At 48.5% G+C, this 18,684-nt stretch overlaps 1 protein-coding gene across 1 annotated transcript in view; it reads right to left on the reverse strand.

The window, feature by feature from the left end:
- Positions 1-17,138, reverse strand: part of LOC108937567 (rab effector MyRIP-like) — a 30,656-nt gene extending 13,518 nt beyond the window's left edge. Inside the window, exons 1-3 of the mRNA XM_029253529.1 lie at positions 17,069-17,138; positions 12,373-12,530; positions 3,503-3,724 (exon numbers count right to left, since the gene is read on the reverse strand). Coding sequence (XP_029109362.1) covers positions 3,503-3,724; positions 12,373-12,485 — 335 coding nt within the window. The 5' untranslated portion in view covers positions 12,486-12,530; positions 17,069-17,138. The remainder of the gene's footprint in view (positions 1-3,502; positions 3,725-12,372; positions 12,531-17,068) is intronic.
- Between the last annotated feature and the right edge of the window lie 1,546 nt (positions 17,139-18,684).

Below are 18,684 nucleotides of genomic sequence, written 5' to 3' on the forward strand. Positions count from 1 at the left end.
AAAATGCTTCTCTGAATCGAAGTGAGCGAGGAATGGCAAATAAGATGCTGAATGTGGAGCTTGGGAGGTCTGATAGTTCTTTATTCTGATCCTAACAGCGAGATAAACAAATCCCCAGGGGGGCAGATACTGCGTGGAGACGTCAGCCAACAGCAAAGCAAGTGGGTTCCTCCTCAGCCAGTATCAACAAATCATACGAGAGATAACAGGACCTGTAAGATCTGGAAGCCTGGAGAAGAAATCCTGAGAGAGCAGGAGGAGAAAGAGAATTCCTGGTGTGAGCGTGAGCAAGAGCTCGGCTGAGACAGCTGCCCCTGCTGGAGAAGCGGAATGATGAACACACACTCTGAAGACAGCCTCCCTCTCTGTCCAACTCCCCCATTGTGCCTCACACCTTCACAACTTCTTCGCTCACTGCCACAACTCAGACAAGACGCCCAACAGCGAAGATGACAGGATTCTCCCAAAGCATGACTCACAAACAATTACCACAATCACCATATGCACACTGTTTACATTGAGCTCATTAGCATGTTTCCTCTTCTGTGCCCATGTTTTCATGAGTCCATCTTCAGATATATCACCAAATGGAGCACAGTGAGAAGACCAGAAATGTGGTAAAGGGGGTTCCACAAAGCACATGGTCACTGAACGGTGCCCTGAACAGTTCGCTTGACCCTAACCTCTCAATTTTCCTGGTCTTCTTGACCTTTACCTCACAGTCCTCCTGGTCCCCTTGACCTTTATTTCCCAGTCTTCCTGGTCTACTTGACCCTTACATCTCAGTTCTCCTGCTCTACTTGACCTTTACCTCCCAGTCCTCTTGGTCCTTCTGGTCCACTTGACCCTTACCTCTCAGTTCTCCTGGTCCCCTTGACCCCTACCTCTCAGTTCTCCTGGCCTACTTGACCTTTACCTCCTAGTCCTCTTGGTCCATTTGGCCTTTATCTCCCAGTCTTCCTGGTCCACTTGACCGTTACCTCCCAGTCCTCTGCATTCATGCGATCTATACTGCTTGTCCTTCCCAGCCGATCAACACTGACTGCAATAACCACGGTTGTTAAAAGAAAAAGCGGTCACACAGTTGGGCCGGTATCACACAACAAAAGCTGCACCTTCCGAAGCCGTTGATGTGGTATGGGGTGATGTGGCAGTGCTCTCAGAGAAACTCACAGAGAGGTCAGGACACGGAGCCCAACGTGTGATCGCAGCCCAATGACGGAAGGATGGAACGCGATGAATGACGGGCCCACATTTCCCAGCGAACGGCAGGAGGAAGGACTGATTTGGCACGGAGGCGAGCAAGGACGAGCGAGGGAGAGCGAGGGCTGGGTGTGGTGTCCAGTCCAGAGACGCGATGGGACGGCAGCTCCAACGAGGACCAGCACTTTGAGGGTGTTGGGGCCACCCTTTCCTCAGGCCCAAGGGAGCAGAGGAGCAGAAAAGCGGAGCTCATACTTTGCTCTGCACTGACCTGGTTAATTATGGAAATGTTTGCAAGATGGAAACTGAAATGTAAAAATCCCACAGACATTCCGGTGCTCCGCATGGTGTGATTATGGAAATATGTTTCATTTCTCCCTCCCTCCATCTCTATGCATTGCTCCGTGTTTTAGATGTAAACACAGGGGTGCCCATGAAAGATGGGGAGAAAATGTGGCTTGTTTGTGAGTCTCACCTCCTCGACTGGTTCCGTTTCATAAAGTGAGTTTTGCGGAAAATAATTTCTGTTATGTCTCATGTCTAAAAGTCACTCGCTGTCTAATGTTGTACCAGTGATATTATATTACTGTAATGTACTGGTACTGCAGGGGCAGCTGGTAGTGTAGTGGTTAGGGCTGCTCCCTCTGGACCTGAAGATCATGGGTTTGAATCCCATCTGTAGTACCCTTGAGCAAGGTACTTACCCTGAATTGCTCCAGTAAAATTACCCAACACAACTGTACAAAGGGGTAAATAATTGTAGGTACCTTAACACTATAATTCACTTTAGAGAAAAGCATCAGCTAAATGTTTGTTAGAATAAAAAAAATCCCTTTTGGATATAATAATGCTGAAATGTACTTATTTGTACAAAGGATGTTTATTTACTTAAAGCATCTTCTCTAGTTTAAATACCTACTAGCAACACGCCTGTCTCGTTGGGATAGGATAGTAATGGTTTTGTTATAATTAATCGGATTTTCTTCTCAAGACAGGTTTGTTTATTTTGCATTCAGCCTCATTGCATGTGCAAAAATATATTTCACGAATGCACCAGTATAGCACAGAATTCCTCTATACTGAAAATTTTAGCACAAGTGAATAATGACAATAAAATGTATCCCTAACACATCCAAGAGTCTTGAGCGACTATTAAAAATCATTGAAATTTGGCCCATATTTGTTTTATATAAACTGGAATAACATGCAGGGGTGAGACTTGGAAAAATATTTTGAGCATTTTTCATTGGCACCCTAGTAAAGCCTAGAAAACATGGGCACGATGGCCCATGTTACCGCGGTAAGTGTTGGCTGGTAGGACAACGGAGAAGCTGCACCCTGTCGAGGACATCTGGACTCATCCTGTACACCTGCTGCTGTGTCGCTGAAGGACAGGAGTGGACTGTGTTACCTTTGTGGGACTGTACCAGAGCACCTGAGCGTCTGAGCGCCCACCAAGATGTGTGGACCAGTAGGGTTTTGCGTCCAAACAGCATCAGAGCTCGAAAAGTCACACTCTGCTCCATTTCCTTCCAACAAGCCTCGCTCTGCTCCGGAGGTGCATACTGATCAACTGATCATTTCACACATGCGGAGGGCCTTGTCCAATCACAGGGCACAATATGAGTCAAGTTATTCCTAAAACTGAAATGAAGACGATGCTTCACGCGTAGAAGTAGTTGGCACCATGGGGGGTATGACCTCAAGGCAACTTGGTCAGGATACCCACACAAACCATGACCGCACCGTAGTAACTGGGGGGGGGGGGTGCGGCGATGAATGAATGTCGACGAGGCTGGAATTACGTCCAGTCCGTGAGTTCCGTGACCCATGTGTCCAGCGGACAGATAATCTTTTGGGACGGGAGGAAGGATGAACACCCCGCACCACCTGACGTCTCCTCAGGCCCCGCCCACTGCAGCGAGCATGCGTTTCTGACCCTCCCACTCACTGCCCGTTCCATCCTCCATCCTCCATCCTCCGCTGCTCACCGCGAGTGTTTCACCTGGACTTGAACGCGCGGTCACTGTGACCGCAGAGAACAGCTGGAACTGCCGTGTCCTGGAATGCCACACTTCTCCACAGACAGGGACAGAGACCACAGGTCAGATTCAGAATCACACACATACACACACACGCAATACACATTCACATTAAGTTTCTCACACACACGCACAGAAACACAGAGAGAAGCGCACACAGACACATAGGATCACGTTCATTCTCCTGCCTTGCATGTCCCCTCTCTCTCACACACACACACACACACACACACACACACACACACACACACACAGACCTGCTCTTCGTGCAGGCGGTGCAGAGCCAGACGCGCTCCTTCTTGTGGAAGCTCCGGCATCTGCGGCACACGTTGTAGCCGCAGTCGGCGCACGGTCGCTTGCGGTTCAGGAGGAAGGAGAAGGGCGAGCAGCAGCGCATGCAGCAGCGCTTGTTGAAGAGCTCCTGCTTGGACAGCAGCAGGCAGCGCGTGTCCTCCTCCTCGAGCTCCTGCCTCATCTCACTGCCGGGGTGGAGCGAGCGAGCGAGCGGGCGAACGAGGGAGTGAGAGAGGGACAGTACAAGCCGAGGAGGAATAGAGAGAGAGAGAGAGAGAGAGAGAGAGAGAGAGAGAGAGAGAGAGAGAGAGAGAGATGGTCAATGAGCAATAGTCTAAAAGGATAAGTGAATTTTTGGTTGACCTATACATGGCCCCCCAACTCAACCCTGGCTTTCGACCGCCGGTCACACAGCACCCATAGGACACGCGGATGCCCACAGTGACCCTACACCATTGCGATCGAGCGAGAGAATGCACTGACGAAGCACATCAAATAGATAAAAAGCCTAAAACACGCAACCGGCGTGAGACTTTTCTCCACTTCGTTAAATCCGATACAACAATTAAAAGAGAAAACGCCAAATACACAAAACTTGGTGATGATAATACATCGAGGATGCGACTAACGATCACAATGCACGGAAAAACACTTCCACCAAAAACATTCATTCACCAGTCAGTGGGAACACATTCACACACCTTCCGGCTGAAATCACCAGAGAACCACAAACCCGCTGACTTACAAGTGAGACCAGAACCTCCAAATATATGACCCTAAAGATAAAACTCTCGGAGTTTACACATATAAACCTTTAAAGTGATTAAAATCAGAATAGCTACAAATGGGTAAAACCCTTACAGAGTGTCCGCAAGTCTCCTCTTACCCCGGTTCTAACATCACCCACACCTGATACACATTTTTTTTTAAATGTTGTACAATTCAGTCAAATATTTAAAAAAAAAAAAAAAAAGAACCAAATACAACAGGCTTCCAGAAGCACCACAAACCATTGTAACACATGCTTAATGAACCGGTTATTAAAAATGATAACATGTTCAGGGACAGTGGGGGCGTGCGGTGGCGCAGTGGGTTGGACCGGGTCCTCCTCTTCAGTGGGTCTGGGGTTCGAGTCCCGCTTGGGGTCCCTCTGGCCTTACGCCCTGTGTTACGGGGTAGGCTCCGGTTCCCCGTGACCCCGTATGGGACGAGCGGTTCTGAAAATGTGTGTGTGTGTGTGTGTGTGTGTGTTCAGGGACAGCCCTTCACCATGTTTACCATGTCAACCAGTGAAGGCTCCTCTGAGAAGAGCGCCTCACGAAGGCTGCAGGGGGTCAAGACGGGACCAGCAGGCCTGCGACGTTTCCAAACTGCCAAACTGCTACTCTGCTGGCTGCTGACTCCGGTGATGAACAAACACAGCTCACACCTCACACGCAGCATCTTAATGATATAACAATGATGTCATTTTAATAATATGATATTATAATAATAACACGACACAATACAGCCACCTGGAAGCAAAGCACCAACGTTACCATTTCACCACGTTGAGTCCTTAGTCATCCTCCTCATCGCCCTCACAATCTCTGCGCTCCATTCAGGTGACAGCAGATGGTTCGAGGCACGGAGCCGACATGGGCTGATCTCTCCAGATTAACGAGAGACGTGGAAAAACAAGCAAGCGGGCAGAAGTACAGATGTTGTTTACTGCAAAAAAAACTGTCAGAAGAGTGACGATGGGCTGGGAGAACCTGACAGCAGAGGGTGTTCAATGTTCAAATGCCAGGAGCAGCGCTGCCAGGTGTGCCTGTGGTGTAGATACACAGCGGAGCAAGTGTTGCACGAGACACGAGGACCACATCCACCAGCTCCTTCATCTGCACATGCAGCTGGGACTGAAACTCTATTCATTACTTGTTTTGTTCATAACTCAGTCGCTTTTAACGCGAGTCACAATCACACACACGCATAATATCTTCAACCGCTTGTCCCAAGCAGGGTCACGGCAAACCGGAGCCTAACCCGGCAACGCAGGGCGCAAGGCCGGAGGGGGAGGGGACACACCCAGGACGGGACGCCAGTCCATCGCAAGGCACTCCAAGCAGGACTTGAACCCCAGACCCTCCGGAGAGCAGGATCCGGCCAAACCCGATGCACCAGTGCAGCCCCTCGATGCCAACAGTCGATCGATTCATCCCATAAACATGTGTGCAACATTTCTCATCTGAGACTGTAGGCACTGTGGAACTGAGTTGAATTAAGGTGGTCCCACACTCCCATTGTGTTTGGAAGCTCTTTACTGCCATCCATCTACTCAAAGGGTAAACACAGGTTGAGTTTGGTCTGCTGCAGGAAGAAGTTTTTTAAAGATCCAAATACAAAACCTCCAAATCAATCACTGCCAGTACATTTCCAAGGTAGTTTCAGTGTAAACCAGATGCAGCAGCAGCATCGCTGTCCCACAGTCGGTCCCCAGCAGAGCAGCACGGTGGTGAAACCAGTGAGATGCGATGCGTGAAGGACTGTTTCAGTTAAGCATTTGATCTGGTCATCAGACCTCCTCAGAACCACATCACCCTGGATTCAGCTGCCAGTCTCAAACCACCCCTGTTTCCATGGCAACCCACAACTTCCATTACAGCATCCCAAGGCTCAGTGACATGTGGCGCGCGGGAGAGCATCCTTCAGTAAGCACACACACACACACACACATCTTCAGACCCGCACACATGTACAGACACACACAGAAACACAACCGTGTGCGACCAGCCGGAGAAGGTGACTAATCCCATCCAGGCTGCACTTAAATCATGACAACCCAGACCCATCACATCACCCTCATGACAACCACCCCTTGTGAATCTGCTTGAGCAGGTGGAAGAATAGCTGCGGAATTGTTTTCCTGTGGATTATTTTTCACTGAGCAAAGATTTCTGCAGTGTGTGAGGAAACATGAGCAGCTGAAAGTGTGGAGCATAGCGCAGATGTGCTGAGTAGCACTACTGGGTCACGTCCCCTCACTGTCTAAGCACAGCTTCTTCCTGCACCAACGTCCTCGACGAGAGGCTCTTTGACAGAACCCGAAAAAACCAAACGCTGTCTTTTGATAGAGTTTCAGTTTCAAGACAGTTTTGCAGCACATTTTAATGTTTGTATTGCAGTAATTCATATGTAGGTATGAATGTATGTAGGTATGTGGAGTCATGGTGTGGATATCCAACCTCATCATCTCAGCCCAGGAAGCAGTCAAGTGTGTAAATAATGGATCAACTCCCTCTGCCCCTCAGAGCTGCTGAATCCCTGCCAGTATACAATGTTTACTCTTACTAGTACTTAGCTTTGGAGAAAATCATCTGCTAAATGAATAAAAGTAAATGTAGTTTCATGTTTTCCTCCTGACCTCTACACAACACCGTGTCCAGTAAATCCCTGCATGTCAGCTGTTTAATAAAAGTGTGAACTGCTGTGGATTAAATATGTATTTCATAGCAGTAGTTAATGTACAGGAGTGTACTGGGGATCCACGAACCGTGAAGGAGAGTTGCGTGCGTTTGAATGACGCTGCTTCCTCACCCTAGTTCTCGTCCGACTGGATCTCGGCTCGGCGCTGTGATTCAGAGGAAGTTGGACGAACTCGGACAACAGTTACAAAATCAAACTCGCCCAAATTAAATAAATACATCCTACTCAAACATAAAAATAAAAATAAAGTTGGACGGGCCTTATAGGCACTAATCGCACTTTGCTGAGTGGGATGATCACGTCTGATTCAGCGAGTCCGTTGCTTTGCTGGCATCTACGCAGCGAGAGTCTGTGTGCGCGTGCCTGTATGAGCATGTGACATACCCAAGTCAATAATATACACACACACACACAAAACCCAGAGATGATATTCGAATAAATCACAACAACGATGGACAAAATGTCAGGATGGACGGCGGACCACCCTCAAACAGTCCTGTTCCTTAACCGCAGCGCCACCTGCTGCCCCACACTGCCATCAGTAGAGCTCAAGAGATTCTCAGAGTTCTTGGAAAGGGACACTGTGCCAGAAAAGATATCAGCACCACACAAAAGAGACCCAACAGCTCTAGAAGTGAGCTTCTTTAATTAGCTCCACCCTCTGGTAACATCACATCATTTGCATCCTTAGCTCCTCCCACTGTGCTGAGAGCTCATTCTTGCCAGGCTGCTTGTAGTTCCCAGACCTCAGTAGTGCGGTGGTTTGAACTCATGTTCACCCCTGGGAGTAAAGGCTGTGGTCCTGTACTGTGGTGTGACATTGTCCGCCAAGCAGGGGAGCGGAAATGATGTCAACTGTACATCAATCACCACCGTTATCAAGGGGCACTTCCTGTAGACAGTGGGTGGCGCCAGCTGCATTTCCTGTCAGCCACCAGGGTATAATGTGCAGGGACCAACTGCTCAAGAAAACCTGGAAAGTTTCAAGTAACTTCACACTAATTTCTCATCTCCGTTATGGAAGAGGGAGGGAAAAGAGTTTGAGATCCATGCGATGAGTGAAGTCATGCTTCGGGTGAGCCCCCAGACCAGAGCTGTACGTGAACTCCGAGAACACGCTCTCCTCGTGCGAGAGGAGGCGTCTATCCGGCCCGATCGGAATGCTGCCGTCAACGCTGGGGAACGGAGGTTCTTACCCGTTCCGAAGCCACGGACTCCCTTAAGAACGTAAGGAAAGCGAAGGACCCTCGTGCAAAAGTGGAAACGGACCTTTCTTTGGACACTATGGCACCGAGAGGAGCAGCAGGTGGCACGGCCTTTAGAGCCGCCACCTTGCAGTCGCTCAAGGTTCTCCTGCTGTTGTACCCTACGTCAAGGTACTTACCAGGAACGGATACAGTAAAAAATACCCAGGTGCATAAACAGGTAAATCAGCGTACGTAGCTCAGTGCACAAAGCCAACATCGTAAGTCACCTTGGGGAAAAGTGTGGGATAAAAAAAATTACATGCGTATTTAACCGAAATGGAGGGAAGGAGCAGTGGAACATCTAGAGGCACATTTCAACACCCTCTGTCCATCCGCTCTCCTTTTCTTCACATTTACACTCCTTTAGCAGATGCTCTTCTCCTGAGGGATGGAGACAGTATTTCGCGAACATCTTAGTCTAAGGTGACTTACAGCTTTCGACTGACTGTATTCGACTCCCTACAGCCATTGATACTTTTACACACACACACACACACACACACACACACACACACACACACACACACACACACACACACTCAGGGCAATTTAGTCACCAATCCTCCTGAAACATGTCTTTGGGCTGTGGGAGGAAACATTTACCTTTACAGTAATTCATTTAGCGGACGCTTTTCTCCAAAGCGACGAACATCTCAGCGAAAATTCAATTTGTGCTTTACACTAAGAAAGAGAGACATGGCTGCAGACATGTGATTCTTGGGTAAACCTCGTTTGTTTCTTTCCACTTGATGCACCGATGTTCATCGCTCAAGTAACTGCACAAAACTCCAGATAGACTAATCCTGATCACCTTCCTACAATTTTTTTTTTTTTTTTTTTTAAGGTACGCAAACATTTACATACCATACAGGAGTAGCGGCTGTGTAAATTTTTATCAGGGGACGATCGTAAAGTTACGGCGCATGAACATTTACACTTTACACGGGCTTAGGAGATCATGGGCGAAGTGAGTCCGGAAAAGGTGACTTTTCACACCCTTCTTGAATGTAGACAGAGTTTCAGCAGTTCTGAGTGACAGGGGAAGGTCGTTCCACCACATGAAACCAGAGCACCAGGAGGACACCCACACAAATGCTGGCAGACTGAGCTGGAACCCACAGTCCAGGAGCGGTGAGGCACCAGCACTACCTACAGCTCCACCCATAAAACTGCACACGCATACAGTACGAGGCGGGAGACCGAGGGCGGAGAGGAAGGCGGCGTCCGCTCTCCGTATCGCTCTACACATACGTGACATTGGCGATGGATGGAAGGGATATGACTTTACTGCTATTTTTAACTCTGCGTCGTCGGCGCTTCCTCCCTTTGTGTGGGAACGAGACGAGGAATGAAACGCGTTTCGAAGTCCATGTTCACAGCGCCCGTTCCAGGGAGCATCTGGCTTTCCAGAGGCCACCATGTCCCCACACACGCACACACACACACACACCTCTATCCGTTAAGCAGGTTTACCCACATGAAAAGAGGCCCATTGTTCCACAGCGATTACTGTTCACTCCAGTGATGAGGAGGATTAATGGGAAACGGTGGGACATTCACATATTAGACACGTGGAATGTTAAGGGCTTTCTGATATTAGGGAGGTTTTCAGGAGAAACATCTAACCCAGAGAACAACGCAGGCGAGCTCCACAATATTTTCACTTACACTTTTCTGTGATCTCACCAGTTTGAGCATATTAAAAATATTGAGAGGTATGATACAAATGTAGTCGGATAAATATGAGCTGTTCCATTTCTGTGTTGATACAATGAGCCAATGTGTAAGACAACAACATAACAACAATATATGATACACACACACAGTTCCCAGGCTGGTGTTCCTGCAGTAGCACTTTTGAATGTGGACGACTGAGTTTAGATTCATGTTCAAGACACCGACAGGGAACGATCTGCTAATTTATGCAAGGGTGCGCTTCTGATGATGAAGAAATTACACATTGTTATTCAGTGTCGACTGCGCTACGCACTCCGAATAAACAAACAAACAAAGGATGGAATGATATGCATTTTAAAGAGCGCTGAGTCAAGGAAGAGGAACAGCATGGAACAGAAAAAGGCCCCCCTGTGCAAGGAAACCAAGAGGTTTTCCCAGGAAAACATGAGCTCCTGGTCCACATCAAGAAGCCAGTCAGACAGGGAGCTCTTGTGGGCAGGGAACCAATTACACCTGCAACCTGCTACAGATACAGGTACACCAACTCACCCAGTCAGCAAGCGCCGTTTCATTTTATCAATATTACGTCACACATCTCAAGTATGAAACAATACAAATGATTTCATTCATGTCTTCTGCTTGAATTAATATAAATAATGGGGGCACAGCGAGTAGCTCTGCTGTCTCACAGCGCCTGGGTGGTGCGAGAGGACGGGGGTTCGATCCCCGCTCAGTCTGTGTGGAGTTTGCATGTTCTCCCTGTGTCTGCGTGGGTTTCCTCCAAGTGCTCTGGTTTCCTCCCACACTCCAAAGACATGCTGTTCAGGTTTCCCCATAGTGTGTGAGTGACACAGAGAGAGTGTGTTCCACTGATGTATGGATGAGTGACCCCAGTGTAAGTAGTGTATCTAGCAGTGTAAGTCACCGCGGTGAATAAGGTGTGTGGGCTCATAACACTACACAGAGTTCATTAGAAGTTGCTTTGGAGAAAAGTGTCTGATAAATAAATGTAAAAAAGTTCCTTCATTCTACATTTAGCAGAATGCTGGCACTTTTGACTTTTACAATAAATCAGATCAATTTTTAACAGAGAAATCAGAGTAGTATCTGTCAAGACACCACTGTTGTGTTATTAACTTTCCACTGATTTACTCATTTATACAGCAGGTTGTTCTCTGTGTCAATTAAGCGAAAGAACCTCAATCAAAGCTTCTGTGTGATGGTGATCTGAACCCAGGACCTTCAGATAAGATGAGAGTCCTAACTATTATGCCCCCTGTTGTCCCTGCTTTTCCTTTATTTTTGCAACATTTAAACTTAAATCTACTTGATCCAAAATGAAATACTGTTGAGCCAAACCGGCAGGACCCCAGATAGCAGCACGGGTGAGAACGACCATTTGAGGGGGTAACCGCCCCCTCAGCTCTGTGTTTGTCACTGACTCGCTCATGCTCGTTGGCGACGGCCGTCTTCGCTCGCAGGAAATCGGTCTTGGAGAAATGGGAAAGGCCGGGTCTTTCCTGTCCCGGGTAGGGGAGAAGTTTGCGAACAGCAGGGAGCAGGAAGGGAGACCTGTGTCGCACAGTCCCGGGAACACGGGGAGCTCCACTAGCCCAGTATGACCAGAGGAGCGTGTACAGTCCATCACTCTTCTTCCTGTTATCCTCATTATTATTCGTGTGTGTGTGTGTGTATTCCCAATATACAGTGCTCTACTGCATACGCTCGATGTTTAAAACGTTTACTCCGAGCCGCTTGGCCGCGGTTTTGCCGAGTCAGCTATAATCGGGCTCTTTCTGCACGATACCTGTTGTGTTGGCAAGATGAGTGTTTCCTACCCACAATCCCACAGAGCAGGAAGCCTGGCACTGCACATGGACCTGGGGACGGGATCCTCTGAGGCCTCTGGGAAACACACTGCAGGTAGAGGCAACGTGTGAAAGCAAAGAGAGGCTCGACACCCAGTTTACCCAGCAGGGCAGGGAGGACACACCCACATTACTGGGACTAGAAGACAACCCAGTTTACCCAGTAAGACAGCGAGGATGTGCCCAGTTTACCAGGGAACACAGAAATGACATGCCCACTTTACCCAGAGGCACAGAAGGATGCCCTGAAGACTGTACCATCTGTCACCTCTCGCTGTGGGCGCCGCTCATGAGGACTTACACGACTCCCACTCAAAGCAGCGACACCTCGTAGGGCTACGAAATCACATTTTCCTCAGGATCACGCAGTCAGACAGGAGCTGGTAAAAGGTCACCTGCCGTGGCATCAGCACAACCAAGGCATTGAGAGGAGACTCAGTGACCCCGGGCAGCCGCTCAACCAGAAAGGACACGGTCAGTGAGAGTCCTCAGAACGAACGGCCACAAAGGTACATCCTCCATCACCGAACCTATCGGTGAGCTGGGGGTGCGCGTGGTGGGCGGGGCTGTTCTCACCTGAGCCGTTCCTCCTCCTTTCTGCGCAGCCTCATGTCTCTCCTCACCACCTCCAGCACATGCTCCACTTCCTCCTCCGTCAGGCCTGAGAGGTCCAGCATCTTCCCCATCATGTTCCCAGCTAGCAGTTGCTCCGTTGGGTGGTTCCGGGTTCTCTTCTAGATCAGGAACAAGAGGACACTCTTTGGTGGAGCCTTCATGGATCTAGTCTCAGACCTTAATTCCATGTCATATATGTGATCGGGAGGTGAACGCCGCCTGAATACACTTACTCCAGTAAATGCCCCCAACCCCTTAAACACAGAAGCACCAGTTTCCTGCCTCATCCTGTCAATGTGAAGACCAGGTGACATCCTGTACACATGAAGGACATGCTGAGGTTCTGTCCAGAAGCCAAACGGAGGCTTTGTGGGTGGACTCCTCCACTAGTCTACACAGAATAACTTTTATGTTTTTCCTATTTTAAGTTGGTGCAGATACATTTCAAATTTCCAAAATCTCAGCAACAGAGCTTCAGAGAAATGACAAATTAATTTTCTTTCCTCCATAATGATGAGCTCATGAGCCAAATTAGCCTAAGGGTCTAGATGTCACGTCCACGCCCACAACTCAGTCAACAGCACCTGACTCCAGTTCAGCACGTACCCTTTAAAAGACACTCCGCAACTCCCAGACCTTTGTGGAATCTCGTCAGAGACAACCGCCCTTTCCCGTGACACTTCATTCACGTCCTCTGGTTTTTGTCTCTTTGCTTTGCTTCGTTTCCTGACCACGTCCACGGATCCTTGTTCCTGTCCTGTTCGACCGACCCTTCGCTAAGTCCCCTGACCTCGTCCATGGATCTTTGCTCTGACCCCGACTGCCAATCGACCAACCCTTCGCCTGTCCCCCACACGATAACTCGCTCCATCCCTCGTCTCTGGACAAAGGAGGCTGCACTTGGGTCCAGCTGTCCCAGGCCCCTATGTTTCACGTGACACTAGAACGCAGCAGCACCATCCTGAGTTCAGCGGCCCCAGGAGTGTCTGGACAAAGTACCACGTCGGGGGTCCGAGCTCCTGATAAAGGAAAAGGCCAGAGGTTCACTGTGGCACATCGGCGAGCGTCTGGTCCGGACAGTGACCAGGCACTATGTTTATTTATTCTCATGATAAAACAGAGACAAACATAAATACTAAAAGAAGTGTTTCAAGTCAGAAATTATAGCATAAAACTAGCCACACCAAAATGAAGACAAAGCTGGAGAAGGGAAATGAACAAAACCACTGACAATGCAACTACCTGCTCAGCTCTTCCTTTTTTAATACTCACACACACACACACACACATTTTCAGAACCGCTTGTCCCATACGGGGTCACGGGGAACCGGAGCCTACCCGGTAACACAGGGCGGAAGGCCGGAGGGGGAGGGACAAACCCAGGACGGGACGCCAGTCCGTCGCAAGGCACCCCAAGCGGGACCCGAACCCCAGACCCACCGGAGAGTAGGACTGCGGTCCAACCCACTGCGCCACCGCACCCCCTTGCTTTTTTAATACTCTTTACATTTATTTATTTAGCAGACACTTTGGTCCAAAGCGACTTGCAATGAACTCTCTGTAGTGTTATGAGCCCACACACCTTATTCACCAAGGTGACTTACACTGCTAGATACACTACTTACACTGGGTCACTCATCCATACATCAAGTGGAACACACTCTCTGTCACTCACACACTAGGGGGAACCTGAACAGTATATCTTTGCACTTGTATGAGGAAACCAGAGTACCCAGAGGAAACCCATACAGACACAGGGAGAACATGCAAACTCCATCAGACTGAGTGGGGATCGAACCCATGTCCTCTCACACCACCCAGGCACAGTGAGACAACAGTGCTACTCACTGCCACTATGCCGAAATTTAATTGGCTGCTATCGGTGCTCATTTTTCCTTAACGAGTTTAACGAGAGGTGGGTGTGGCCAGGGCATCATCGACTGCATCTCTTAGCAAGAGTTCACCTGGTACAGCGCACACCTGCAGCACGTGGCAGGTTGACTCACAGATGTTACGGAAGAAAGGAAGAGCGGAGTGAACAGAACTGACTGGACCCTCACATAGCCTTCTGGAAAAATCCATTTTCATTCACTACTTTAGTGACATGAGAGGCCCATTATGGATAATTAAAACCAACTCTCCTCTCTTTCTCCATTTATTTTAATTATGTGTTGAAAACAATTTGTTGCCAAGTAAACATCTGCGACAGCCTATAATTCTATCACGGGACAGATTAGCGAAGTGTTATTTTCCCACTGAGGATCGCTAATCTGGTTCTGAACACAAGCAGTAGACTGGTATTAATGCTCAGCAGAGCAGGACTATAACAAGCGATTGCGCAACACATCGGCATGAATAACGAACGTCTGCAAACAATTACCGCTTTAAAAAATAGATTCTGAAAATGAAGCTGCTGAAAACCTGGCGTGACTTTCACTAACCATGCATAGTGTGTGTTGAGAAGCGCTCGGTTGCAGATCGCAAGAACGACCCTCATACGCTCGCTGTCTACACTAACTGCCTCACTGTAGGAAATCAGAGCATCATTTCCATAATAGAGTTCTCATTTTCTGTATAGGAACCCAAGTGAGACCCTGTGCACGTTTACCTTTGGCTTCTGACATTATTTTTTTGGGGGCTGAGCAGCAGAATCTCGAGATCTACATTCCTGAGTTTGATAGGAATCATATGAGAACAGCGTGGTCTTTGTGGTCTTTATGTCGAATGGAGACAAGACTTCAGAAATGATGGCAACCTTTCAGGCCCAAACTCAGCCGCGGGCCTTTTCTTCACACGGCACGTGATCCGCAATCACCTGCTTCATGACTTCGCATCACAAACCGGCAACATCGCTCTGCCCGTATTTCTGCGTTCTTCAAGCCCTTACACACCATCCACAAAGGGATGGAAATCATACCCGTTTTCTGCTGCACTGTACGTACTGACATCATGTAAAATTCCGCCTCTTCTGCTGGACTTCAGCTAAAGCTGAAAGTACATGTTTTTGAAAACTATTCAGAAAATATGGGAACAAAGAACTACTACTTGTTTCTTTCCTCTCTGTAAAATTAAAAATGCACATTAAAAATGTTAATGATTTTACTCCCTACATGATGCATGACAAATGTACTGAAGGACACTACTATATAAATACAGTTATCTTGTGAATGGAGAACAAAACACTAAATAAAGTGTTGTTTTAACCTTCAAATTTTTGGTTAAATATATTTACTATATTTTTCACAGTTCCAACAACAGTATATTCTACCCATCTTATATAACCACATCCTACTCAATTTCATATCATTACCACATTCTCCTTGGTTTCTACCCATAATCACATCCCGTTCATCTTCTAACCATCATCATATCCTGCACATCTTCAGCCTTTGACCAAGTCCAACTCATTTTCTACACAGAACAATATCCTATTTGCCTCCTACCTGTGTTGTACTTCTCTTGTATCTATAACATTAACAAGGACAGATGTCCAGCATCCACCTTAGTGGTCAAGTCACCTAACAGCTGTTGTTGGTCAGACACAGAGCGCTCCACCTTCTGTCTTTAGATAGTTGATGGATCTCAGTTGACAGATCATCTCACCATGCAGAATCTTTAAAGGTTTCAGCAATAATGACAGTAATTATGTGATGGACTTGATTGATTTCCTCCAATTTCACTCACCCTTATTGGAGTTTGAAGACAAAGGCCAAAGACAGCCTATTCCCAAAATGAAGTTTACGAGGATTTCACTGTGAAATCCCGAACATTGTCCTTCCTTTGCCCTGCGACCCTGATCAGGCCAAGCGGTTGTTGAAGATGCACAGATGTCCTTGCTTTTGCCCTCCAGCACTCTCACACATAGGACACTCGGTATATTTACCTAAACATACTGGCCAAGCGCACATACTGATGCAATGAAAAGGTAATATTATATCATTATTAATGTTTATTTATCTGATACCTTCATCTAAAATGACTCACTTGTAGATACATACACATCATCTGAAACCGTGTGTGCCATACAGGGTCGCGAGGAGCTGGAGCCTAACCCGGCAACACAGGGCGTAGGGCTGGAGGGGGAGAGGACACCAGTCCCTCGCAAGGCACCCCAAATGGGACTCGAACCCCAGACCCACTGGAGAGCAGGACCTGGTCCAACCCACCGCACCCCCCCACTGGTAGATAATCACTTTTATAATGATTTTCCCTTTCATACAGCAGTCATTTTACTGTATCAGTTCAGGGTAATTTGGTTCTACAGCAGAAATGGGATTCAAACCTAGCACCTTCAGACTACTCAGTGACAGCCCATAACCACTGCGCCACCTGCTGACCATGTACCTGCTGTACTGTATATAAAGATAGTGAAGAACAGCTTGTACTTAGAGTCTCTCTGAAGTTGCCCGTTATGAAGGCAATCCTCAGTTCATTCTGGGCTAACACACACGCACACACACACACTCGTTCGCTGTCACTGAGGGAGTGCCGGCCGTCCCTTTGTCACACAGTCGTCAACACACACGGAACACACTCGCCCGTCTGGACACACACGTACTATGAGCACAGGCAGGGAACACACTGCTCACGGGTCACACACGCGGACACCTGGGTTCCTCGCGGAGAAGTAACTAAGTCGCGATATTTGGCCACTCACCGCAATTCGAAGCGCTGCTCGGACCCGGCAGGTGTCTCTCTCTCTCTCTCACAGTCACACACACACACACCGTCACACGCACACGCACGCAGGAGGATGTCAGTCGTGCGCCGGCGTACGCGGGAGATGGACACTGATCCGGGTTTCGCTTAGAGTTAGAATCACACCCTCTCCGCTTTGGCTCCGCTAGGGTCCGTTCACACGCATGATCATGATCATCATGTGTGATGTTCTCCACTCCGGTTGTCCTGGTTGTCCACTCTGATTGTCCACTCGGACACAGTGGTCTCTGCACTGTCCACCGACCCGTTTGTTCTCAATTTCAAGAACACAAGTCTTAGTCCGCCGCGCTCGATAAGTATCCGCCTCTTTCTTTGTTAAAGTAGAAGCGCGAAGCAGATAATTAAGGGCGCGCGCGGCCGCCTCGCGCACGTCGGCACGCTCGCGACAGGTCCGTCGTGATCTCCCGCCGGAAACATCTCGTGGAGCCGCCCGCGCGCGTGTTCACTTGTCTCGTGGGAGCCTCTCCCGTTCGGACGTGACGTGACGTGAGAAGAAGGAGGGAAGGAGCGCTCGTCGTAGGATCGCTTTCTCTTCGTCCTCTCTTAGCGGAGCATCTCTCGTCCGTCGTGTGTCCGAACTTGGCGCGGAGTCAGACGAGGCGAGTGAGTCGGTGATTCAGAGAAGTCCAACACGCGACACTTTTACAAGTTTACCTGCGCAAAACACCGCGGTGACGTTGCCTCATTTTTGCTCTATTACCTCAGCGAGTCCGGAAGGAGCTCCCTTGCCTGCCTGCCTGGTGGTAGTTCACTTTTCCTACAATAAATACTTTGTAAAGCGCTTTTCGACACCCCTCCTTCTCTCAGTGGTGGGCATAGAAGCTCAGTTTATGACCCCAAAATAGTTAAATCTTTTGTCGTAGGCTGCCAACATTGGCCTTTCTGAGTTTCTCAAGCCGTCCGCAGCCGGTCCAGGCGGCTAAAGGCTTTGGTTGGCACGCAGACCTCGAGGCCGAGCAGGATTTTCCGACTTATTGTGTGGCAATCGCTCTTTTCAATCGCTCACATGGCCCTTCTTGCTCTGGAAAAGCGCCATAGTCCGTGTTCGCCCAGGTGCGTATCATCCGCACCGCGTATTTTGTGATGTACCAGGTACCGGTCGAGGTGCGTGTGTGTGTGTAGGATCTGGCCCACATTGCCCTCTGTACATGTTACTACTCCATCATGTGATCCCAGGAACTTTGGAACATGTTGCACGGGTGAGTGGGTCCGACCCCGTTCTGATCCGACAGAGTCCTGCTGCATGTAAAGAGGTGAAACTGGGCTGCTGGTTCGTCAGAAACACGGTAATTTCAATAGCTAACATTTCCCTGTCGTCCTTCACGTGGCATTACGTCCCACGGCCCAGAGAAGTAACCCTTGGCTTTGTTACTCGTTACCAATAAACTGTGTGGAGCAGCTCAGTAAGTAAATAAGAGGCAGGATTTAGTATTCGCGGTCGACGCGGCCTAAACGCATGGTTAGTTGCACTTACATTCATTCATGTAGCAAGTGCGATTAACTGAGGCAAAGACATTGTGCTTTGGGGTCTAAGAGCAGCAGCTCTAAAGACTA

Source organism: Scleropages formosus, chromosome 7 (assembly GCF_900964775.1).
Source record: "Scleropages formosus chromosome 7, fSclFor1.1, whole genome shotgun sequence".
Classification (NCBI taxonomy): Eukaryota; Metazoa; Chordata; class Actinopteri; order Osteoglossiformes; family Osteoglossidae; genus Scleropages; species Scleropages formosus.